A 25,936-nucleotide genomic window follows, 5' to 3' on the forward strand; every position below is an offset into this window, starting at 1 on the left:
TTAGCCTTGATCCAACAAAGAATCCCACTTGACTTCAGCTTGCATAACTTTAAGCCTGGAGACACTATTTACATCAGGAAATTCTCCAGAAAGTCAATAATAGAACCAAAATGGGCTGGACCACATAATATTTTTTTAGTAACCCCAACAGCAGTAAAAGTCAAAAGCAGAAATTCATGGTTCCATGTTACACACAAAAAGACCTCCAAAGAAATGCCTCTGAAAAAAGACCCAACCACAGAAGAACAACAGCAGTCAGAAGAGCAAATTAAGATAGAGCAAACCAGTGACATTGACGATTGAACATATAAAGCCAGTTGGTATAACAATGGACTATGACAAACTTTAAAATAACTCTCATAAAAGATAAAAAAATTTGTGGCAACACAAAATTTTTACAATACAAAGTTATACAATCACACAACAGTTCCAGTTATCTGAAGGTGACAAGTCTACAATCAAGTTAGACAACAGACAAGATGGGCTTCCAACACAGAGGAAGAAGAGACAAAAGAACATCACAGAACATCACAAGGGACAGTGCACAAGGACTATACAATGAACTGAACTGTATACAAGACCTATGTAACTTGGACAACCTCACCAGAGAGCCACGATGGCATCATGATCAACTGTGCAAGATCAGGTTTGAATGGTACAAGGTTAACACATTCAAACACAAATCAAAGCATATGTCAACACATCCACACATTAGGGTGCATGCATCAGTACATAGCTGATTGACAGAAGGATTCCAAAGGAGATGGTGAATATTAAAATCAAACAGAACATGTTAGTCAGATGTCCAAAACATAGATACTTAAACTTATTTCACATGTACATAGTGTATATACATTGTAAATAGTTAGAATAAAGAGTACTTTAACCATGGCAAAAGAAAATTTATGTTCCTTGATCTTGTTAAACAATACTTGAATCAAGTTTGAGACTGTCTGTTGGAGAGGTTTCTCCTCTTTGTGGCACCCTGGACAGACCAGGCACCTTTGGCCTGAAACAGATTGATTGAGTGTTGATCTTAATCTTCCTTGATGTTCAAGTGATTAATATATAGTACAGCTTTGTCCAGAAGTTGAAGATGTGATAACTATTGGAACAGGATGCAGGTAACCTAAGTTTGGTTTGAACCACCTACCCAACCAACCCAGGTCCCTACTCAGGAATGAGATAGCTTCTTGTTCAAATTTATCCCTTTTGTAGTCCTGGCAGTAACTGCTTTTGCCTTCTGGCTTATGGCATCTGGGCTGGTTCTAAATTCTAAAACTGTTGAGTGTCATTCATCCTGTTCTCCATTTTCTTTTCTGTTTTTTTTTTGTTGTTTTTTTTAAAACCCTTAACTTCTGTGTATTGGCTCCTTGGTGGAAGAGTGGTAAGGATGGGCAATGGGGATCAAGTGACTTGCCCAGGGTCACACATCTGGGAAGTGTCTGAGGCCAGATTTGAACCTAGGACCTCCCATCTCTAGGCCTGATTCTCAATCCACTGAGCTACCTCTGTTCTCCATTTTCCATAGCAAAATTATATTACAACACCCACAGATGTTTCAGAAGTTAATTAAACTGATGAAAAAGATATTAAGATATATATGTATATATAAAGCAGGAAATAAGAGTTCTCAAAGCAAACAATGAACCAAACAGTAAACGTATAATATGTTGAATATATGATGGATATTCCCTCCAATGAAACAGAAGCATAAGAAAAAAAGGTATATTTAAAGAAAAAAATATATGGAAGTGAGAAAAAATTTGACAGAAGAAAATTAAAAAGAAGCATCTTGAACACAAGCCATATACATAATCAAGGTAACCCACAAAACATGACATATGTGTATATAACAATATTCATAGGAGTCTCAAAATATATTTAAAAAACTTTTATAACATACACCAGGAAATAATATAAGCAAATTGTCCAGAGGTTTGAATAAAGACAATAAAGCATTAATTAGTTGTGAGTATAGATCAATATAAAAGAAATTCATGCTTGTAATTACAAGGCACAAGGCAGATCAGTTTCATAATTTTAATAACAAACCACAAATGCTTCAAGTTGTGAGGAGAAAGATACAGTATTAGGGAATGCCAATTCAAATAGCCCAGAATTATAAGAGTCTTGAGAAAACAAGGGAAAGAATGAAATAGGATATTCAGAAAAGCAAAAAGGGTCTAGTTGCAACCAAAAAAAATGTATATCCTACAAAACCGAGCCTAATAATTGATGTAAAATAATCGAAAGATTAGCTTTTTAAAACAGGCATATGATGAATTCCTGAAAAATTAACTACAGTTACATTGTGGGATTTTGTAGGAATCAAATAAACTAATAAACATATTTTATTATAATCAATTGCTGTTACTAGTATTATTATTTTCTGCAATAATAAAGACTCCTGTCTATTGATGACATCATTCCCTGAGGCTTCTACTAAACTCCTGTTATCAGTTCTAAGAAAGAAGGTAGACAGAAAGACAAGAAGAAAGAGAGAGAGAGAGAAAGAAAGAAAGAAAGAAAGAAAGAAAGAAAGAAAGAAAGAAAGAAAGAAAGAAAGAAAGACTAATAAAGAGAGAAAGAGACAGGGACAGAGGGAGGGAGGAAGGAGGCAAGGAAAGAAGGAAGGGAGATATAATTAAAGAATGGAAGGATTAATGAGGACATGGTAGGTGTTTTCAAGAATATTAAGGTCTATCATGCCTCAGGGGATTTGTCTTATTATGCTTGGTCTCAAAGGGTAGAAATTGGAGCAATGGGCATAAGATGAAAAGAAATATATTGAGGGTAGACATAAGGAAAACTTCTGTTTGGGAAGGTAGTGTGCTTCCTCTCCTCACTGAAGTCCTGTAAGGAAATGATCATATATTAAATAGGTTGTAGTAGGGGCTCTTGTTCAGATATAGGTTGCATTCAATGCTTTCTGAGGTCACTTCCAAATCTGAAATTCTATAATTTCACAATTTTGTGATATTGACTTTATTATCCAAGTACATAATTTTCTTTTTTCTTTTGATTGGTAAATGTTGCAAGTGTTATTCTTCAGTTTTTCCTAGTTTAAGACTCTTTTATGCCATTTTGCTCAACTGTTCTCAGCATTCTATTCTAAATTTTCTTTTATTTTTTTTGTCTCTTTCATCTAAAGAAATCTGACTAACTTAATAAGGAAAAGGAAAAATAGGAAAAAGCATAAAGAAAAATTCAGTGTTGAATTCTCAGAAGCTCCTCATCACTCCTTCTCTTGAAACTTGTTTTGGCAATCCTCTCCCATGTTCTGCAAAGAAGTTACAGGAGTTCCCAGCAGGTAGGACCTAAAATATGAGCATTTAAAAATAATTTGGTAAAAATCTTTCAGAAAGTAAAGAATGAGTTCCAAGAGATATTGTAAACTACCCTGTGGGATGGGGACCATTTTTGAATTCATGCGGTAAATTCTTTAAAAGAAATAAAACTATGTTCCTAAATGTTCTTTGCAGATGACAATGTCCAGCACCAAGAAAGATGAACTCTCTTCAACCAAATACTGTTTATGAAAAGATGGTGAAACAAATGTAGACTATACCACTATGAGCTCTTAAAAACAAATTTTCAATTGTTTATTCTTTTCTTCACCATCTAAGTGATGGAGCACAGGGATTTAGAGTAAACAAATCTCTTGGGGCCCTTTTTGCAATTTAAAGTGTCTCCCACTATCAGAGAACCCATTTTTCTGGATTGTGATATCACTTATAGTCTTATATATGACATCTTCCATAAAGTGTCCTTTTCCACTGAGGAATTGATATTGTCCAAACTCTTTTAATTGCCTCTTGGGCATAATATTTTCATCAGTTGATGAATAATGAAGATTGGTGGGGGGAGTAGATAACTTTTGACTACCAGAAAGAGGCACGAACTGTGAAGTTTGTTTCCTTTCCTTCATTTTATATACAGATATAGTTATCTGATTGGATATTAAACTTTAGCACAATTTATACGTCAATTATCTTGCACCCTTGGCCCAAAGTCCACTATTAATAGAAACGCTTCATCAACCAGGGAGGTCTATGAAACTACAAAAACCTTCAGACAAAATTTGGAAAAATTAGTGTTCTACTGTGCCTGATGTAATTCTCAATGATTCATTTAAGGATGCCAAAAATAAATGGGTGCATCAATATCAAAAAATTACAGAAATCTTAGGCAAAATAAAGCTGTTATTGTCTCATCTCAGACTTTCAGATTGGGAGTCTGGTGAGTCCTTGATCCCATTTTCCTTCTTTTTTTATTTTCTTTGAATTTAGAGCAGAATATAATGAAAGGATTACTGAAATCAGGATCATAATAAGCCTTGAGCACTTGTCTCAGTGAATAAGATTCCTACATATGTTCTTAACCTTTCAGAGTTCTGGAATCTTTATTTATAAAATGGAAGCAATCATGCTTATAATGCCTTTTTATTACACAAGTTTCACCTCTTTTTCCTTTTTAGGGAAAAATCCTTTTAGGGAAGAGGAGAGAAGCACATGAGGGCTTGTATTTGTGGGCCCACTGAGAACAATGAGGAGGCAATTACTATCATGCACTATATCAATAAGTGTAATTCGAAATATTCCCGCTAGAAAGCTTAAGAAAATATAAATATATACAAATTTAAAAGTCCACACTCTGCTTGGTTTGGTTTCCACGGCTCTTGGACAACTGAATTACCTGTGCCCTCTATCAATGAGTAGGGTTTGGACCAAGGTCCTTTGTACTGTTTGCCTCAGTTACTTTCTCCATCTACTTTGTAAATTTACCACCACAAAAAGGTTTACAGCTTATTCCAAAGAAACATTCATGAAGATCCTTGGTCTACCTTTCTAGAGAAAAGCTTTTATTAGAGATACATTGAATTAACTATTGAAAAGCCAAGGGCCATGATAAAGTCAATGATTAATGATTCTGATGTTCATATCACTAAACTATTTTTTGAATATTTTTCTCTCTCTAGTAGTTAAAAATATACATTTTAACCCAAATCTCAAAGATCTATATGCCTATGCTTCTTGGAGATAATAGTAATTTATTTGGGCATTTAATCTGACTCTTCTCTGTTGCTTTATTTTTCTTCAAAAAAGACAGGTTTAACATCATTGTCTCTTGACTCAAATGTCTTATCCTACATGAAGTTTACCAATATTGACACATGGATCTTGAAAGCTAATATGGAATTTAGTATATTCCTTAATAGTGTTAAGCAAAAAGAGGGTTAAGTTATAAAGAGACTTTGTGATTGACGCTGTTCTGGCTCCCCCACTAACATTTTAGGCTGCTAAATTTATCTCAGTATTAGGCTCCTAACAATTCAATTATTTCTTTGTGTTGCCAATTAATGTGTCTACAAAAATATTAATATTCAACTAAATGATGTCTAAAGCCACAGAAGCAAAGATTCTGTCATTTTACAACTTTCCCATGACTTTTTTTTAAACCCTTACCTTCTGTCTTTGAATCAATACTCTGTATTGGCTCCAAGGCAGAAGAGTGGTAAGGGTAGGCAATGGGGAACAAATGACTTGCCCAGGGTCACACAGCTGGGTAACTTCCCCATGGTTGAGAGGAAGTTAGAATTTGGAAAGAATAAGTGATGTATGCTTCAATTCAGGATGGTAGGGATGATTAACCCCCAAAGGTGGAGATGGGAATTTGAAGGGATTTTGGTAATTGTTCCCTCCCCTGAACATTAGTGAAAGAGCTGAACATTCACCCTCTACTCATATTTGGGGTCTTAGAGACCTAGAAATGAGTTAAGGTCAGAATATGATATGGTAAGAAAGAAATTATAGTTCTGATTATTATGCTTAGCTGTCCACCAGACATTGAGGGGAGACATGGAATCAACAGGTCTCAGATCATAAGGACAAAAACTTTCTTTTCTAGGAAGTTTAAAAATATATAGACAATGAAGTAAAAAAAATTATTCTGACATTCTGTAGGCAACTGTGAGAAACAGATCATTTCTTAGGGGAGATTTATAAAGAGGAAACCCATCTGAAGCCCTGGAAGGATAATCCTGCTGAAAAACTTGCTCAACATTAGATTCTGATTTCACTCTATTCTGAATTTATGTGGCAAAGGAAATTGAACATGAGATTTTTCTTACTTTGATTTAATTCTGACTGTACATAGCTGTCTATAAAGGTGCTGTCCTTTCTCCAATATTGAGTCCTATCTTCTTCCATGGGGGTGCGGTATTATTCCTATCTTTATAAAATCTCTTGCATCCATCCTTCATTGCACTTCACATAGACTATTATAATTGCTTTCTATTTGTTTCCAAAACATATTTCTCAGGTTCCAGAGTGATTTTCCTAAAACAAAGTATTTCCATATTACTCCCTTTGTTTGGAATTTTAGGTCCTGGAATACCTGTCCCAAATAAACTGCATATTTCATTTAGACACTATTTTTCCAACCAAACTGGCCTTCCAATGAATACATGCCTATGACACTCCAGTCTTTGTCTTAGTTGTATTGTATTGATTTTCTCCCATTCCTAGAATTAATTCCTTCCTTACCACTGTTCTTAGAATTTCTAGTTTCTATAAAATCTCAAACAAAATACTGTCTTCTATATGATTTTTCCTTATTTCCTCCAGCCTTTAGTTTTTTCCCCAGCAAAACCTTGCATGGCTTCTGTGTGTACTAGTGAATTGTGGGGGAATTAGCATAGTGTCCTGCCATTGGTATAAACTTATATTCTAAGACTGGATCTAGTGAATAATGTGGAAACTTGGTATAAGCCAACTTCTAGTCATGCTTTTACTATGTGATAATGATGAAGGAAGAAAGAAAGGAAGCAGACTTTATTAAGTTCCTAATATGTGTCAGGTTACAGTGCCAATGATTTTACAATTCTGATTCTATTTGATCTTTTCAATAAGGTTACAGGTTTGGCATTATTATTAATTATATTTTATAGTTGAAGAAGATAGAGGTTATATGACTTGCTCAGAGTCACAGAGCTAGTAACCATCTAAGAGTGGATTTGAACTCAGCTCTTTTTGACTTCAGGTTCATGATTTTATTTATTATGTAATTTATTACTTCTCCAATTGACTGCTGAACAAGAAGAATAGATGATTCAAAGGCTATATAAGAATAAGCTACTGAACTTAACAAGTCTTCTTTTCTTGTTATGGAATGTGAATATTATTTCAATTTGACTTTTATACTTGAGGTTAGCTAGTTGTTCTGTCTCCTGTCTATGCTTCATGTGACCACGAACACATTGCCCCATATATTGCTGTTTGTTTGGTCTTTATATTAGTTAAATGAACATCATAAAATTTAAATACCCATAGTTGACTTTGTGATGTTTTGAAAGGTTCAGTGGCCATAAGAGGCCTCTTAGGAACAATTGCAGTGTCCTTTGGTTGGCAGTGATTAAGAGCAAAAGAATTTTATACATCGGGGTGGAGAGAATCAACAATAACAAATGAATATGGGAAAACCATCTTTGAACAAGGAGACAACTTCATAGCGTGTGACATCTGATGGCAGAGAGAAGTAACAGCTATGAATCTAAAAGAGGGGCAGATCATTGGAACCCAGTTGAACAACCTTGAAAGAGGAAAATTACACCCACGTAGAGCTCCATGAGAATTCTAGAGGATAAAGGACTTCTAGTTCCAGGAATTGTGAGTTTCCCCTTGGTTTGTGTGTTTCTAAAAGGTATGCCTTACAATGATGGCACTTAGAAAAAATTAAAAGGCTTACCTTACCTCTTAGAATCAATAATGTGTATAATCCTAGTCAGAAGACTAATAAGGACTAGGAAATGGGGGTTAAGTCAGGCTCTCTAGGTCTGGCTTATAATTTATTGAGCCTTCTAACTGCCCCCCAAATAACACTTTAAGTCTCTGCTTACTCTCCCTCTCAGACTATTTGTGTGAGGGTGTATACCTATTTTTCTGGAAGAATGTCAAATATCAACTCTTCTTATTCTACAACTTTTTTGAGAGTTAAGTCAACTAGATCAATATTAACAGAAACAAATTTCACCTAACAGAATTGCTACTCCAAACCAAAGGATAGTATTGCATCATAACTTCTAGATTTCCAAGATAGTGTCTACCCAGTGGGACTTCAACCTATGAGTGCAAGTAAGGGGAGGAAATAGAATACATAATTTTTCTATGGATACACTCTATCTACCAGATAAATACTCCCCCTTCTTCAGGGCAGAAATATTTAACTTTTAACTTTGTATTAACATAATTCAGCACAGTTCCTGGTATATAATAAAAGCTTAATAAACCTTTATCAAATCAATCGAAAATGGAAAAAGCATTGGATTTGATATCAGACCACCTGTGCTTGAAATCAAGATCTCTTGTTTATGGCGTGAAATTATGTATGCTAAGAATTGAAAAGGAGTGTAGAATCAATCAATCCATAAACATTTATTAAGTGCCTACTATGTACCATGAACTGTGCTAAGTGTTGAAGATACAGAAGGAGACAAGAGGAAATCTCTGACCTTAAGGAATCTAATGGCAGGGACAACATGCAAGCAAATATATATATAAAAGAAACTATGTATGCAATAAATAGAAAATAATTTTTAAGTGAAAGGCACTGGAATTAAGAGAGGTTAAAGAATGGTGGAGGAGGAGCTATGGAAAGTCTGAGGAAGCAGAAAATGTTTGGAAGAGCCACTGTCAAGAGAAGGTCATTAAGGGAGATACAATAGCGCCTAGCAGCAGTGAGGGCCAAGTTGAGGTTATGTAGCAGAAATGTATTGTAGACATAGAATGGTAATGTGACTTTATCAACCTTCATTCATCAGCATAAAAGTAGGAGCAAAAATGGGAGAGGTCTAAAGCTCTAACTTGGCTGGGCATGAATGGCAATATAATAAAAGAACTAGGACTCAAGAGAGAAAGATGTTATGGAATTCAAGTGGTTCACCAAGGAATCAAGATGAGGAGAAGAGGAGGGAGTGGCTAATGCAAAGGAAATAGCCTGGGAGGGAATTGAGGAGCCAATGGATTGGAGGTCATGTTGTGTATAATGAATAGGCTTACGTGAGAGAATGCAGAGGAAGAGCTGAAAAGACAACAGATTATGGTAGGATAGGGTGATTTTAGAATTCTGTAACACAGAGGTATATTTGTCAGTCATGGCAAGATCCAGGTTATCACCATCTTTATGTGTGATTGAGATGGGATGATTGAGATGGGATTGAGATGGAATAGCTTGTGGGAAGTTAGTAGAATGAGGAAATGAGAATTAGGACATTTGAAGGAGAATCAATATGTATGTTGAAGTCTCCTAGTATGAGGACAGGACTTAGGGTGGAGAGAATAATAATTTTAAACCTCAAATTAAACTCATTGAGGATGGAAGGAGAGTGACCCAGGGTGGGGTAAGGGATGGAGAAGGAGGTCTATAGACAATCACCAAAAGGATTTTGATAGTGTGGGTGGTAGATATTAGTAATAGTCTATCTTACCCATTCAATTGTATATAGGGAAATATTGAGATCCAGACAGGCTAACTGATCTTTTAATATTTATCAAGTTTTAGAGCCAGGATTTCAACATATTTCCTTAAATACCAAATCCAGTACCTTTTGAGTGCAACTCCCTTCCACTCTGCACCACTCAGCCTCTGTTTCTTAATTTGAAAAATGAGGAAATTGGATAAATAACCTCTGGGGTCTACCTCTAATGTCCATGAATTGATATGGTGCTAAATCCTTTTTAGAATAATGCTTCTTTCTTCTCCTTTAGGTAAGAAATTCACTGTTTAAATGGAAGGGAAAAATCAGAGCTTTGTTACCACATTCATCCTCATGGGAATTCCTCATCCACCTGAATTAAAAACTACCCTATTTGGAATATTCTTAGTGGTCTATGCACTCACTTTGGTGGGAAACCTCCTCATCTTGCTGGTGATTAAAGTAGACTCCCACCTCCGTACCCCAATGTACTATTTCCTGGCTAACCTTTCCATCATTGACATATGTTCCTCCACTGTCACTGTGCCCAAGATTCTCATGGGTCTCCTTTCTCCAAATGGTGGAGCCATTTCTTTCCACAGTTGTGCAGCTCAGCTCTATTTTTTTCACACTCTTGGGGGCACTGAGTGTTTTCTCTACACAGTCATGTCCTACGACCGCTTCATAGCTATCACTTTCCCTCTGCGTTATGCCACCATGATGAGTGGGAAAAATTGTGCCCTTCTAGCTGGGGGTACATGGCTCACTGGTGGCCTTCTTGCTGCTCTCCAGACTACCTTGACCTTTCGTCTTCCATATTGTGGACCCAACCAGATTCAACATTATTTCTGTGATGCACCTCCCATTCTCAAATTGGCTTGTGCAGACACCTCAGTCAATGAGATGATTATCTTTGTCAACATTGGAGTACTGACCATTGGCTGTTTCTTTCTAATTTTCCTTTCCTATGTATCTATTGTCCATGCTATCCTGAAGATCAGCACAGCAGAGGGCAGATACAAAGCATTCCAGACCTGTGCCTCCCACTGCATTGTGGTCCTCTGCTTCTTTGGCCCAGGTCTTTTCATATACCTGAGACCAGGCTCCAAAGATGCTGTGAATGGAATTGCGGCTATTTTTTACATTGTGTTCACACCTATGCTAAACCCTCTGGTATACACATTGAGGAACAAGGAAGTGAAGACAGCTCTGCTTAGGCTACAGAAAAGAGGAGTTTTTTCTAAAAGGAAGTAGACAATAGAGGAGAGATGGGTCAATCACATCTATATTTTCTTCAAAACATTACATATACATATGTAATATACACATATGTGCATTTGTACACACATAGATATACATAAGATATGGATAGGGATCTAGATAATAGAGATTTTTTTTCCAGACCCCTTTTGGTTTCCTTTTGATAGCCAGAATTTTCATTGTCTAGATTACTAAAATATTTGCAAAGTGGTCTGTCAAAATATTTATGCTTTAAAATTTTATATACTTCTCTTGAGTCTTGTATTTGAAAATCAGATTTTCTATTCATCTTTGTTCTTTTCATTAGGAATACATACATTCACATACATATATATATATAATTTCATCAGGAATACATACTTACATACATATACATACATATACAATACATACATATGTGTATGTCAGAAGTACCCAGAAGCTTCTGGAGGGAAGCAAGGAATGTGAACAAACTCAATGAACTAGAATGTTAATGTTTGCAGTAGGGAGAAGTGGGGTGGGCAGGTAGGTGGTACAGTGGATGGAGCACCCAGCCTGGAGTTGGAGAGGCTCAACTTTTTAAGTTAAAATCTGGCCTCAGATATTTATTAGCTATGTGACCCTGGCCTAATCTCTTAACCCTATTTTTCTCATTTCCTCATTTGTAAAATGATCTGGAGAAGGAAATGGCAAAGTATTGTGATATCTTTGCTGAGAAAACCCTAAATAAAGTACAAAGAGTCAGATATGACTGAAAAATGACAACAAAAAAAGGCCTTACATTTAAAAGGAAAGTAATAAAAATAATGGAACTATTTTAAATTTATATATGTATATAAATACCTACTTTATATATGTATATGTGTGTGTATTATTTCCTCTTTACATATTAGGAAATTTAAGCTAAGAGAGTTTAAGCAACTTTTCCAAGATCACACAGTAATTATGTAGGCAGGATATAAACTCAGATCCAACTAACTCCAAGCCCAGCATTCAACTCACTCCACAATCTAGCAGCTCAGGTATGCTTTGGTATCTCCACATGCAAAAACTTCAGACCCGAGGTAATATAGAAAGCTGAAGGTCTACATGACCGCAAAATTTTATCTTAACAATGGGAAAAAATTGAAGGGCAGGGAATTTTTTTTTTAAAAATCATGATTTTTGTAATCAATAAATAAAGTTGTCATTCACACAGAGGAATAAACTGGGATAATGGTCCTTGGCTCTGGGGTGCCTATGAATTCTTTCCTTCTGAATCGTTCTAAGATATTTTAGCTTGTCATGCCTTTGGAGATCCTGTATCCACAGGTTAATCAGTCTGAAGGATGGCAGAAGTGAGCTATGTACTTTATAATTCCAAGTGTGAAGTTGGGGAGACACACACCCACAACTTCCATATTAATGAGTATGTGAAAGAGAGCAGAAAGAGATTTAAGTCACTTGTATCATCCGTGTCATAATATCTGAAATTATCCTAGAAAAGGCAAAGACCAACCAGTGATATATGAGGCCTGGATTACCCTGAAAATTCCTGTACATTGGTCTTCTGGGAAATTTGTTCATGAGGAAATAACTTTGGAATGAATGCCTACTAGGTCCATATAAGAGCATCTGAGAGAGGAACTAAACTCTGGGTTCCAATTTGCCTAACAAGAAAGGGAAGTTTGCTTTGTTGGTTTTGTTTTTAATTTTAAAAAGACAAAAAAGAACCTGTATCAAATTCTTATATTTATAAAAAATTGGGTTATAAAGGAAGCTGAGAATTTTCACTGGATACTACTTAAATAAAAAATTTTCCTCATTCTTCCTTTCACTTCTTGCAAGGCATCCATCTTTCTTGCTTATCCATTTTCTACAGCACCTCGACAAAATTTATTCTTTCTCACATCATATTTATATGTAGAATGCTTCTACCTTCCCTAATAATGATAAAATTCTTAGAAGTTATAATTATCATTGTCCCAACTAGAAATATGAATTGAATCCCTTACTATTTCTTTCATAATTACATTTTTATGCTTTTCTTGAGTTTTGTATATAAAAATAAGATTTTCCATTCCACTCTCTTCATCAAGAATACTTGAGAGTCCTCTTTCATTAAATTTTCATATTTTTCCTAAAGCATTATACTCAGTTTTGCTTGGTAGGTTATTCTAGGTCACAATCCTAACCCTTTTACCTTCCAATATATCATTTCCATACTCCCTGCTTCTGTAATGCAAAACCAACTAAACCTTATGTAATCATGGCTCCACAATATTTGAATTATTTCTTTCTGGCTGCTTGAAATTTTTCTCCTTGACATGGGAGCTATGGAATTTGCTTACAATATTTTGGAGAGTTTTAATTTGGGTATCTTTTAGAAGTTTATAGATGGAAGATATAAGGATAGTTTTCCTTTAAAATTGTCTGAAATATGCTATCTAAGCTCTGTTTTAGTTCATGGCATCCAGGCCATTCAATAATTCCTAAATTATCTTTACTCAAATTATTTTCCATGTCACCAATTTTTCCAATGAGTTATTCTCTTTGTTATTCTCTTTTTTCATTGTTCTGACTTTGTTTTATTATTTCTTAATACTCCAGGGAGTCATTAGCTTGCACTAGCCCAATTCTAATTTTCAAGGAATTATTTTCTGCAGTGATTTTTTAGACCTCCTTTTTTATATGACTAATTCTTCTTTTTAAGAAGTTCATCTCTTCAGTGAAATTTTGCCTATCTTTATTTCTTTTGACCTATTCTGCTTTTTAAAGAGTTCACTTTATTAGTTTTTTATATTTCTTTTACAAGTTGGGCTAGAATATTTTTTGAGAAATAATTTTCTTCAGTATTTCTTGTGTCCTTTTTACCGAGCTGCTAAATCTTTTTTCAGGATTTTCTTGCATTACTCTCATTTTTTCCCCTAATTTTTCCTCTACCTCTTGGCAATGTTCTATTTTCATATTCATAAGCTGTTAAATTCCTTTATCTAAAAGTAACATTTTAGCTTCATCTTTTCCTCTAAGTTATCTGTCATAATCCTTAATTTTCTCTGGAACCTTCAAACTCTCCAACTCTCAGTTATTTCCCATGGCATTTTTATTCCTATTTTATTTCATATTTTTTGCTTTGTTTTTTCATTTTTATATTTTTTTGAGCCTATGGGTTTAGTCTTTTTAGCTATTCTTGGATTTCAATTCTGTCGTCAAATGTATAGCTCTTACTACCAGACATTCATTCTTACATCTGAAGCCGTGGTGCATACAGACACATTCTTTTCTCCAATAATATATTCTTAACTGGTTATTAAATTTTCCATATGCTCCTTTGCCTTCTAAAGTTTTTACCTTCAATTAAAAACAGTTATGAAATTAGCATATCTCCTAGTTCTTTCAAGCAATGCCTCTAGTATTATTTCTGGGTGTATTCTGACACCTCAAAATTTTATGTTCAAAACAGAACTCATTATTTTTCCCAAAGTACACCTGATGGCATTTGACTAGCACATTGAAGAATATGAGACAAGGCTACTCCACTAGAACCACTCCTCCGGAAAGGGGAAGATAACATGAACAGAAAAAAGATAGGAACAATCATCTGGGCTAAGGGGAGGGGGACTTTTGTCAGAGACACACACATGCATGATTTATTTTATTGTTTCTTTCCATTTCTAGCTTTCTTTAAAACTTTCCAATTACAAGTAATAGTTTTTAACACACATTTTTTTTGAAATATATATTTTTTAATTTTAAACCCTTAACTTCTGTGTATTGACTTATAGGTGGAATATTGGTAAGGGTAGGCAATGGGGGTCAAGTGACTTGCCCAGGGTCACACAGCTGGGAAGTGTCTGAGGCCAGATTTGAACCTAGGACCTCCTGTCTCTAGGCCTGGCTCTCAATCCACTGAACTACCCAGCTGCCCCCTTTAACACACATTTTTGAAAATTATAAGATCCAAATTGTCTCCTTTCCTCCCTTCCTCCCCCTCCCAGAGATGAAAAGTAATTTGATCTGTGTTATCATGTATTATCGTGCAAACCATACTTCCATATTGGTCATTGTTGTAAAAGAATACTCATATAAAAACAAAACCCAAAAATAAAGACATAAATAAACCAATGTGTAAAATAGTGTGCTTTGATCTGTAGTCTGACTCCAACATTTTTTTTTCCTGGAGGTAGATAGTGTTCTTTGTCCTATGTCCCTCAGGATTGTCCTGGATCACAATATTGTTGGCAGTAGCTAAGTCTTCCACAGTTGATCATCATTCAATATTGCTGTTATTGTGTACAACGTTCTCCTGATTCTACTTATTTCTCTTTTCACCAGTTCATATAGGTCTTTCCAGCTTTTTCTGAAGTCATCTTGCTCATCATTTCTTATAGGACAATAGTATTCTATCACCACTCTTTATAGCTTTCACAACTTTGTGAACAGTCTTAATATGAGTACACAGGATGATGCTAGATAATTTCCTATATTTTCTTGTGGGGAGCTATAAGCCAAAAAAGTGAACCATATAGTATACTTTTGCCCCTTATCATAAGTATATGAATCAAGAAAAACCTTTGTATCAACACTAGTACCTATCAGAGTTACATAGTAAGCGCTTAATTTTTGGTTGAAATGAATTAAACTAAAATGTCCTGTATAAGTTGCAAATTTTGTGGTATTGTTGTGAGGAAGATTAATTTAGTATTAGTGTGAGACCTAGCAGAAAGGGCTGGAGGATTCCAAGATGGATGAAGGAGCAGGAAGTGGGGCTTGGACTCTGAGAGAGACTCCATTAGTGGTTGGACATAACTGTTGCTAACCCTGGAAGATCTCAGAGTTAGGGAAAAACTGCATCCAGATTCCCTGGGATCCTGAGAGGTGGAGGCTTTCAGCAGTGGACAACAGACCTGCAGAGCAGCACCAAGTGGGGAACTGGTTTGTGATCTGGTGGACAGCATTGCAAACTCACTCTCCCTACCTGGGTACCTTGGATCACCTGTCTTGGTAGAGTTGGCTCTTGGCATCCTGTGACCACCTTTGGATTTACCGTGAGACCCCAATTGAAAGCCATCTTCAGGCCCTTTAGCTGAGCTGACCAAACCTGGCTGGAACCAGGTTTGGAGGAGCTTTCCCTGTGACTTGATAGGTCAATAGAATAGTATAGTCAAGTCCTTCCCTTGCCCCTGTGGTTGGCCCTTAGGTTGTAAATATAGAATCCCTTATTCCCATCCTTCATTATTATTTCCCTCAATAAAACTGTTATAAACTTTTACCTTTTGCCTGCTGGTTCCATAGACCCTAGCCTAGGAGGGCTGAGTGACTGTTGGGCCTAACTGCCATTCCTGTGACAGTTACCAGCTTGGTAGTAAACCCTGGTCTCCCTATCCTGGTTGGTCCTGTCTCTCCTTCAACCCAGTGTGAACCCACAAACAATTTAGATTACATTTTAATAATAGTTAATATCCCTGGTGTCCCACCATTACAATATCAAAGAGGACAATAGGAATTTCTGGAACAAAGAAGGCAAAATAGATATGCTGGGCTGGCAAGATATGTCTAGGAATTATGAATCTTATGTAGGAAGTGCCAGAGAATCAAATGTCAGACTACTTTTTGAGAGTACCCAAGCCAAGAAGAGTATGGAGCTGTAACAATCTTGGTTACTATTCAGATATCTGGGACATGGATAACCTTCGACCCTCACCTCTGTCTCCATAAAGACTTGGTTATTTCCCTTTACTAGAGGCCTTCATGCAAAAGCAGTCATTATTCCTCACATGAGCTTAAAAAAGATTCTTTTCCTTTCTTGATTTGGATTATATAATCTTTGATGTCCTTTGTCAGGCCAATATTGCATAATTCTTTGAAAAAAGAAGAGATGGATATATTACCACAGAGATGGCTCATTTCCCTAAGCCAAACTAAACGAGGACGTAAAAATAGTGTGTCCTCCAGGTTCATTTCCAAGCTAATTATCTCTACCTCCATTCAGTTGAATAATCTTCCAAATATTTCACTGTACATAGAAAGGGGGCACCCCTTATTTCCTATAGCAAGAATATCTTCAGTGTTCTGGGTGATTTTTTTTTTGCTTCTTAGTCATCTATCCTTGAAGAGAATCCCATATCTCTGTCAATTATAAAGATTTCTCATTCACAATTACTTTACAACAGATTCCTGATACAGTGTAGGGTTTAGCCTGGATTTCTCTAGAGAGGTAAATTATCAGGTGATCAAAGACTAAGCTGTAGGAGGGTTGAGAGGGGACACTTGAAATACATTTTCTTAAAAATTGTTGGCCTCCCATAGTTTTATTGAATTTGGTATATTTTAACACCATTTCCATCTTAAGTAGTATTTCATAAATCCTCAGTCTTAATCACCTTCCTTATGTTCTTGTTTTTAATCAAAAGTATACAAGTTAAGACTTTTATAAATATTCCAATGAAGATGATTCTTCTTAAGTGAAGAAACATATGAGTTAAGGAAGTAGTAATTTGTGTGTGTGTGAAGAAAATACAAAATATTAACCTGATCTTCCCATCTATTTCCAATGTCTATTTCCTCTGACAAAAATCTCTGTGTTATATTCTGGGCAGAGCTGTCTTCACCTCATGGTTCTTCATTTCAGAAGAGGTATGAACACAGTATAGAAATCAGTTATAATTTCATCAAAAGCATCTTTGAAGCTTGGCCTCAGGTAAATGAAAAGACAAGGTCCAAAGAAGCTTAGGACCACAATGTAGTGGGAGGTGAGGGCCTAAAAGGTTTTGTGTACCCTCTGCTGTGCTGATCTCCAAGATAAAATGGACAAAGGAAAGGAAAATCAGGAGAAAAAAACTAGAGGTCACAACTCTAATGTTGACAAATATTACTGTCTCTTTGGTTGAGGCGTCTGCACATGCCATCTTGAGAATGGATGATACATCCCAGAGGTAACTCTAAATTTAGTTGTACCTTTATAGGGAAGACTGAAGGTCAGGGTAGTCTGGACAACAGCAAAAAAGGCATCAGTGAACTATGTGCTTCCAGCTAGAAGGGCACATATTTTCCTATTCATTATGGTGGCATAGAGAAAAAGGAAAGTAATGGCCAAGTTGCAATCATAGAACATGAATATATAGAGAAAAATTCACTACCTCTGAAATAGGTAAATGGGATTAACAAGTACACACAAGGGTGTTAAATACAAAAGGTACCACTCCCACAAACCCACTAGTGGTAAGACACCCAAGATAACCTTCACAAGGGATGTGGGAAATGGGTAATGGGAAAAGTACACACTCAGGTTGGCAATGGCAGTTGACAGTTTCCTGGTCACCAGCCTAGCCAAAGAAACTCAGGTTTTGGAAGATATCTAACAGTGAGCTCTTTCTTTGGGGTAGAGGAAGACACAGAAAGTAAACAAAATCAGTTTAATGTTTTCAGGATTAGGGAACTGGGTGAGGTATACCTAAAACTCAGGGAATAGCCAACTGTCAAATAGAATCCTAAGGATTGAGCTGGCTTTCTGCTTCTCTACTAAACTAAATTCAATCAGGCAACTTTGGCTGAAGGCTAGAGAGGGCTGGGATATTGGGATTCTCACAACTGGTCCAGGATGATCCTTTGATGACTTCAGAGTAGAGGACCCAAATCCTTGTTCAGCCAGTATAAAAATAATAAGAGCCAGATGACCAATATTATGATAGAAGGTGGGGAGAGAGAGAGAGAGAGAGAGAGAGAGAGAGAGAGAGAGAGAGAGAGAGAGAGAGAGAGNGAGAGAGAGAGAGAGAGAGAGAGAGAGAGAGAGAGAGAGAGAGAGAGTCTATGAGGTGAGACTCTCTTCTAGCTCTCCCCTCCTGCCATATATACACTCTGAGACTTTAAAGGGGTATCACCCCGAAAGTGGGTGGTCATGCCACCCCACAGGAGTTGGGGATGAGGATTCACTATAAGATGAGGTATTGGGTACCCCATTCCAATTCTGAATGAGGGCAAGGTTCATGCAAGCTTCCCCCCAAGTCAGTCAACTTCCCAGGGTGTAGTCTGGCTCCAAGATGGAGGCAGCCAGACCAAGCTGTGATTCCCCTCCCCCTCATTGTCTCTCAGGAACTCTGGAATACTATCTGACTAATGAATATCTTTTATTAATCACAATTCAGGGATTGGGGAAAGGGGTGAAGGGCAGAGGGATTTAGGGGTGCCCTCTTCTCTATTTCTATGAGGTCCATCACTTGGGTAGGAACCTTTGAGGTTCCCACTCCTCAGTGTCTCCCCTCACCTCTTCTCCTTCAGTTTCTATTTCTATTTCTATTTCTATTCTTTTCTATAATTGCAAGACAAACAGGAAAGGGTCTCTCAGAAAGGTTGGGTAATGGGAGAAGGAGACTGAGAGATTGTTCCCAAAATGGAGTCCCAAACTTAGCTGACTCTATGATTGAAGTCTTGCTGGTTGAGATGCAATGGGATGCCTTTGACCAGGCAATTGGGGTTTCAATGTCCAAAGAAAGATCCTCAGGAAGCCCTCAGGACTGGATTCAAGCTGAGATATTCTCCTCCTCCCTCTCTCAGTGCTCTGCTGGAAGTTCCTCCTTCTCCTTCCTTCTCTGGAGAATTACCCAGAATTCCCTCTGGTCCCAACTGTCAATAACTGTCACTAACGGCCTTCTTCTGGCTCTTTTTGTCCCATCCCCCATCCTTACACCAGTAATCCAATGAACACTAGGGAGGGAAGGCTATCTGCAAGCTGTCCACCAGATGCAGACTCTTCTCCTTTACCTAGGTTTGTCTTAATAGATGGTATCTCCAATCTTCTTCAAAATCCCAAAGATCCATAGCTTGTAGAGTTACAGCTGGCTGGACAACAGCTCTAAACCTCCTTTCTCCAGCCCTGCCAGTTCACTCTCTCCTCTCTTCTCCACCTGCATTCTCTATAGAATGTCCATGACTGGCAGCCTAGATTTTGCCCTTAGCCTGCCTTCTACCTATCTTAAATTTCTATCCTACCTCATAAATTACTCATAACACCTCCCAGAATTTGAAAAAATAGAACTGCATAGCACAACTGTTGAAAGAGATTAATCTACTCTCTGAAGAAATAAGTCTAATGAATAATGATAGTGGAGTACCATGTGTCAATGAAGGAGAGGTTCACCAGGAAATAGTACATGGGGGGTGTATAGATGGTTATCTACCTTTATCATCAGCAAAATAAAAAGGTTCCCCACTACAGTGAATGCATAGACCACTAAGGAAATCCAAAATAGGATGCTATCTAATTCTGGTGAATGAGGAATCCCTTTTAGGATGAATGTGGACACAAAACTGATTTCCCTCTTTCCACTTAGGCAGTAGATTACTTATGTAAAGGAGAAAAAGGAAACATCATATAAAGAATATCCACCACTATATAAATGATAAATCTTAAGAGCTGGAAGTGGCTTCAAAGATAATTTAGTCCCACTTACACATTTTGAAAATTAGGAAACTGATACTGAGAGTGATGAAGTGAAGAAGAAAGAGACATTGGAAAGGGACTGTAATTGGCATCTATGAAACCTTGTTTGTATCATGCCTCTAAGATATGATAAATGTCTGACCTTAGGCAAATCATGTAGCTTTTCTGGGTCTCATTTTATCTCAGTAAAATGAGTGGGTTGGGCTAGTGGATTTCTACTATCCCATCAATTTTTTACTGTGTACAGTGTCACATAATAAATAAGAAATTCAGAATTAAAACACAAATCTTCTGGCTCCCAAATCCAGGGCCCTTTCAATGACCAATTAATCAGTTGATCAGCATTTATTAAGCTCTTGCTTTATGCCAAACAACTGTTAGATTCTGATAATACAAAAGTTAAAATTTAAATATTCCCTGCCCTCAGAAAACTTATAATCTATCAGGGGAGAAATGTATTCATATTGGATGCAACAATCCCTTTGTGCTACTTCTCTCAATTTACTCTTACATGGCAGGCAGCTGGGTAGCTCAGTGGATTGAGAACCAGATCTAGAGAAGGGAGGTCCTAGGTTCAAATCCGGCCTCAGACACTTCCCAGCTGTGTGACCCTGGGCAAGTCACTTGACCCCCATTGCCTACCCTTACCACTCTTCTGCCTTGGAGCCAATACACAGTATTGTCTCCAAGATGGAAGGTAAGGGTTTAAAAAAAAAGTAGAACAGGCTGCTGTAGGAGACAGTGTTGTTTCCCTCCATTTAGGATAAGTATTTTGGGGGATTACTTTGGAGGAGCCAAGAATGGTGGGTACTGATGGCCTCCATGATTCTTTCCAACCATTCTTTCATACACATAATTGCACTTACATGAAGAGAGGTCATGTTTTTATGTGTTAATTTTTACAGTTGGATAGGATTAAGCACAACAAGCATTTGGGAACTTAGTTTTGTTTCTTTTAAAGAATTTTTTGCATGAATTCAAAGATTTTTCATGATCTATAATGAGGTCTCCAATGTTTCTGGGAACTCAGTTCTTGACTTTCTATCAGTTTGGTTAAAACAAACATAAATGACCTTTCATTAGGTCCTACTTGCCAAGCACCTCTCTAGCCCTCCTTCAGAAAATGGGAGACCATTCCTTGGGCAGATTCTAAGGCAAGGACTTTAGAGGACCCTGTGTTTTTTATATGTATGATACTATTTTGATTGTTCTTTTTTTGTTTATTAATTTTGGTTAGGTGGTCTGACAAGACTAAAACAAAACTAAATTTGAAAATAGTACTAGAATATCAGTTCCTGAAAATAGTTAAGCAAAACAGCATGAGATATTTTACAGAATATGCCAAGTTGTATTTTTATTAATAAAAATGAAGGTTATATGCTTGCTTTAATAAGTTAGTAACAGAAAATAAAAGAATTCTAGAATTTTTGAGTTGAAAAGAGTCACAGAAGCCATTGAATACAACCTCTAACTAAGCAAGAGAGCCTATTACACGCTATCTGACAAATTCTCTTTACTCAAATAACTTCAGTGAGGGATAAAGTTTTGTCACATCAAATTTAAATTAATCTCTGCAATTTCCATTCATTATTTCATGTTCTATCCTTTGGGATGAAGGAAAATAAGACAAAACCTCCTAACTCATGATAGCCCTAAAATTCTTTAAAAATAATTCACATCTTCATTAATTTCTTTATTCTGTATATTATACTTCCACAATTCCTTCAACTTATCATCATTTGCCAAGACGTTGAAGCCCTTCATTCTACTGATTCTCCTCCTTTATACACTTTTCAAATTTTAAGTACCCCTTATTGAAATATTTCACCCCAAACTGGTCTGATTACAGTCATATACATGAGGACTTCCCTAGTTCTGCATGTCATGGATCTGTCTTAATGTAGACTATGATTGTATTAGTTTCCTTGGTTACCATGTCATTGCACTAATTCATACTGATGTTACCATATGTATGGCTTCACCATAGAGGTAGCCAGATCAAGCTGTGGTTCCCCTCTCCTTCATTGTCTCTCAGGCACTCTGGAACACTATCTGACTGATGAATGGCTTTTATTATTCACAATTCAGGGATTGGTGAAAGGGGTGAAGGGCAGAGGGATTTTGGCGTGCCCTCTTCTCTATTTCTATAGGGTCTGTCACTTAGGAGAGAACCTTTGGGGTTCCAACTCCTAAGATTCTTCCCCTGCCCCTTCTCCTGTTTCTATTTCTAGTTTTCTGTTTCTCTCCTTTTCTATAATTGTAAGTTTTGACTGAAAGGGTGTCTCTCGGCAAGGTTGGGTAATGGGAGAAGGAGACTAAGAGATCATTCCCAAAATGGAGTCCAAAACTTAACTGACTCTATTGTTGAAGTCTTGATGAGTGAGTTGTGATGGGATGGCTTTGATCAGGGAATCAGGGTTTCAATTTCCAAAGAAAGATCCTCAGAAAGCCCTCAGGACTGGATCCAACCTGGGTTGTCCTCCTCCTCCTTCTTCCACCCCAAAATTTCTCCTCGCTTCTTTCTCCGAAAAATTCCTAGAATCCCCCTGCTCTCAACTGTCAGCAACTGCCTTCTCTGGCTCCTTTGGTCCCATCCCCCTTGCCAAATCCCATCCTTACACATCCTTACCCTGGATCTTCCTTAAATAAATTGCTGCTTTCTAGTCATATTAACCCATATGTAGAATATCAATAACTAATAAGTCATATGTTATAACTAGTGCATCTTTATGTGAATAATTAGACATGAATTGAAGGCTTGATGGATTAAAATTTAAAAAGTAACATTACAGAGTTTTTTACAAATAGTACCCTATATAAATCTTTTGTATCTTGCAATTAAGTAGTCAAAAGGTTTAGGGGATATGAGCCCATTGTTTTGTTGACTGGAAAAAAACATTTAATTTTTAAAAAGTAAAACAAGGCCTTTGTTATGGTTGGTCTGATTTAAGCCCATTTAGTGAGTTTGGTTACAAATTAAAATGAAATGAAACTCTCATAGACATAACTCATAGTTAACAAAAGCCTTCTAGTAGACAAGTGTTTGTTAAAAACCTATAGCATTGCAAACTCTGGAAATAAAAGGAAAATAATAAAATAAGTTCTGCCTTCAAGTTTACCTTCTAATAGCAGAGATAGCATGCAAATAATTAATTATTTATAAGAAAGAAATTATATATGTGTATAAGTACATATATATATATATATATCTGTTTGTATAATGTGTGTGTATGTGTGTGTGTGTGTGTAGGTACTATGTGGTATAGTGACTAAAGTGCAAGTCCTGGAATCAGAAGTACTGAGTTCAAATCAGGCCTTAGACACATAATAGTTGTGTGACTCTGGGCAAGTCACTTACTCCTATTTGTCTCAGTTTCTTCATCTATAAAATGAGCTGGAGAAGGAAATGCAAACCACTCTAGCATCTTTGCCAAGACAATCTCAAATGGGGTCATGAAAAATAGGACACAACTGACCAACAAAAATAACAAATACATATACCTACACCATATACATATATACCTATATTCATTTATTAAGTGCCTCATTGTCAGACACTTTGAGATCAGCTTTTGGAATACAGAGATAAAATCAAATCAGTTCCTGCCCTCATGGAAGTTGCTTTTAATTAGAGAAATGTGAAGGAGGGTAAGAACATACACATGAGTAAAAATAATACAAGATAATTTGGGGAAAAAGATAAAGCAATAACCAAGAGATCAAGAAAGACTTTTTAAAGAAGATGGCACCTGACCATGATGGAAAAGGAGAAAAGGCATTTAACAGACAGAAATTGAAAAGAATATATAATGGATTGCTTATGAAAATTAATGGAGTTAGGTGCTCAAGTATAAAATTTGAGAACGTAGTCCTGTAGTTGACTGAAATGTAAAACCTTTAAAGGTAAGATTATGATTGGGGAAGCCTAGAAATCTGGGTGCAGATTAGTGCCTTATTTAAATACCACATTGAGGAGTTTATACTGTATATTTGAGACAATGGAGAACCATTGAAAGTGGAATTTTTACAAACATGAATTTGTACATTGGAGATAATTGAAATAAATGTAAAAAGTAGAAAAACAAAATACATCTTTTACTGAGCAAAAAACAATAAAATGGTAATCATTTCAGGTACCAAAAATAAAAATCGTAGATAAAAAAGGAGATTTAACAGTAAAATCCCAAACACTAAGTAAGTCAAAGACTAAATCATAGAGACAATAAAAAATTATGTGCAAGAAAATTATAAAGATATGATAAAATTTCTAAGAAATGGTGCTACAGTGGTCCTCAAAGGAAAGTCACTACAATTTACTTTAATTAAATTGAAAAAGTTGAGTATTAATGAATTCAATATACATTTAAAATTAAAAAGATAGCAAATAAATATAAAAGAAGCATGAAAATTTTGATACAATTCTTTTATGAATCCATCAGGACCAATTTTTTGTGGTAATTCATTGATATCTAGTTCTATATCTTTATTCTGTAATTAGTTTAATATCTTAATTTGGTTTTCTCTTAGTTTAAGTATGTCATATCATTGGAGAAGAAATAGACAAACTAGAACAAAAAGAAATGAAATAGCATACATTCTACCAGAATCCTTTATGAGACAATTATCATTCTAATATTTAAACTAGGGAAAGATAAAATACAAAAAAGTAAAATATTTTAGTTGTTGTTCATTCCTTTCACTTGTGTCCAGCACTTCAGGACTCCATTTGGGGTTTTCTTAGCAAAGATATTGGAATCTTTACTATTTTCTTCTCTGGATAATTCTATAGGTGAGGAACCAGGGCAAACAGGCTCAAGTGATTTGTCAAGGGTCACACAGCCAATAAGTGTCTGAGGCCAGATTTGAACTTAAGAAGATGAGTTTTCCTGACTCCAGGCTCAGTGCTCTATCCATTGTACACCTAGCTACCCAAGGTGAAATATAGATTAATAATAATATGTACAGATCCAAACATTTTAAATAAATTCTGTGAAAGTTACTAATGATTTATCCAAGAAATAATTCATTATGAATTATGAATAATTTGAGTTTATATCTAGAATCCAAAATGCTTTATTAGGAAAATAATCAACATAATCATATTAAAAATAAAAACATTCCAAACTACATGTTCAAAATATGGGGGGGAAGGGTTTGAAAATTTCAATACTGATTTATGCTAAAAACTCTACAAAGTATGGGACACAGAGGAAACTTTATTAATATCATAAAAATATCTATTTAAAACCAAAGGTGTGGGGTGGAGCCAAGATGGCAGCTTAGTAGCAGCAGAAGCCCAAACTACTCTAACTATCCTTCCAAATCAATCTTTCAAAGGTACATCAAAAGGATAGGAGTCAAAGCAGGATGAGGAAGAGGGCTCTCCCACAGAAGATAACTAGAATGGTAGTAGAGAGAATTGAATTTAAAAGGATAAGGGGAATCTGGAAACAAAATCAAAACAGAGGAGTGCTGGCTGACTACACACACACACACACACACACACACACACACTCCTATCTCCAGAACTTGGGTATAGGCTAAATTTGGGAAGCCAGGATGGGGGCAGAACCAGCAAGGGAGGATCTCATACTCACCCCATTCATATCCCAGGCCCAGGCAACAGCACAACCTGCAGAGAGGTTGGGGAATACATCTGGCTTGGCCCTTTCAAGAAGATTTAGCCCCAGTGCAAAAGTCAGCAAAGGAGAACAAATTGGCAAGCAGCTTTTGGGGTTTACAGTTCAAAAGCAAAAAAAAATTAAATAAATAAATAAAAAAGGATGGGAAGATGAGCAAACAGA

At 36.3% G+C, this 25,936-nt stretch overlaps 1 protein-coding gene across 1 annotated transcript; it reads left to right on the top strand.

The window, feature by feature from the left end:
- Positions 1 to 9,787: 9,787 nt before the first annotated feature.
- LOC123241394 (olfactory receptor 10G7-like) lies at positions 9,788 to 10,729 on the top strand. The gene has a single exon (XM_044669051.1). It carries the CDS (start codon positions 9,788 to 9,790, stop codon positions 10,727 to 10,729), a length of 942 nt encoding a protein of 313 aa, XP_044524986.1.
- The last annotated feature ends 15,207 nt before the right edge of the window (positions 10,730 to 25,936 follow it).

This window comes from Gracilinanus agilis, chromosome 3 (assembly GCF_016433145.1).
Source record: "Gracilinanus agilis isolate LMUSP501 chromosome 3, AgileGrace, whole genome shotgun sequence".
NCBI lineage: Eukaryota > Metazoa > Chordata > Mammalia > Didelphimorphia > Didelphidae > Gracilinanus > Gracilinanus agilis.

What these genes read in the sequence shown, in the direction of transcription:
- LOC123241394 (XM_044669051.1), top strand. Translation starts at nt 9,788, where the DNA reads ATGGAAGGGAAAAATCAGAGCTTTGTTACCACATTCATCCTCATGGGA.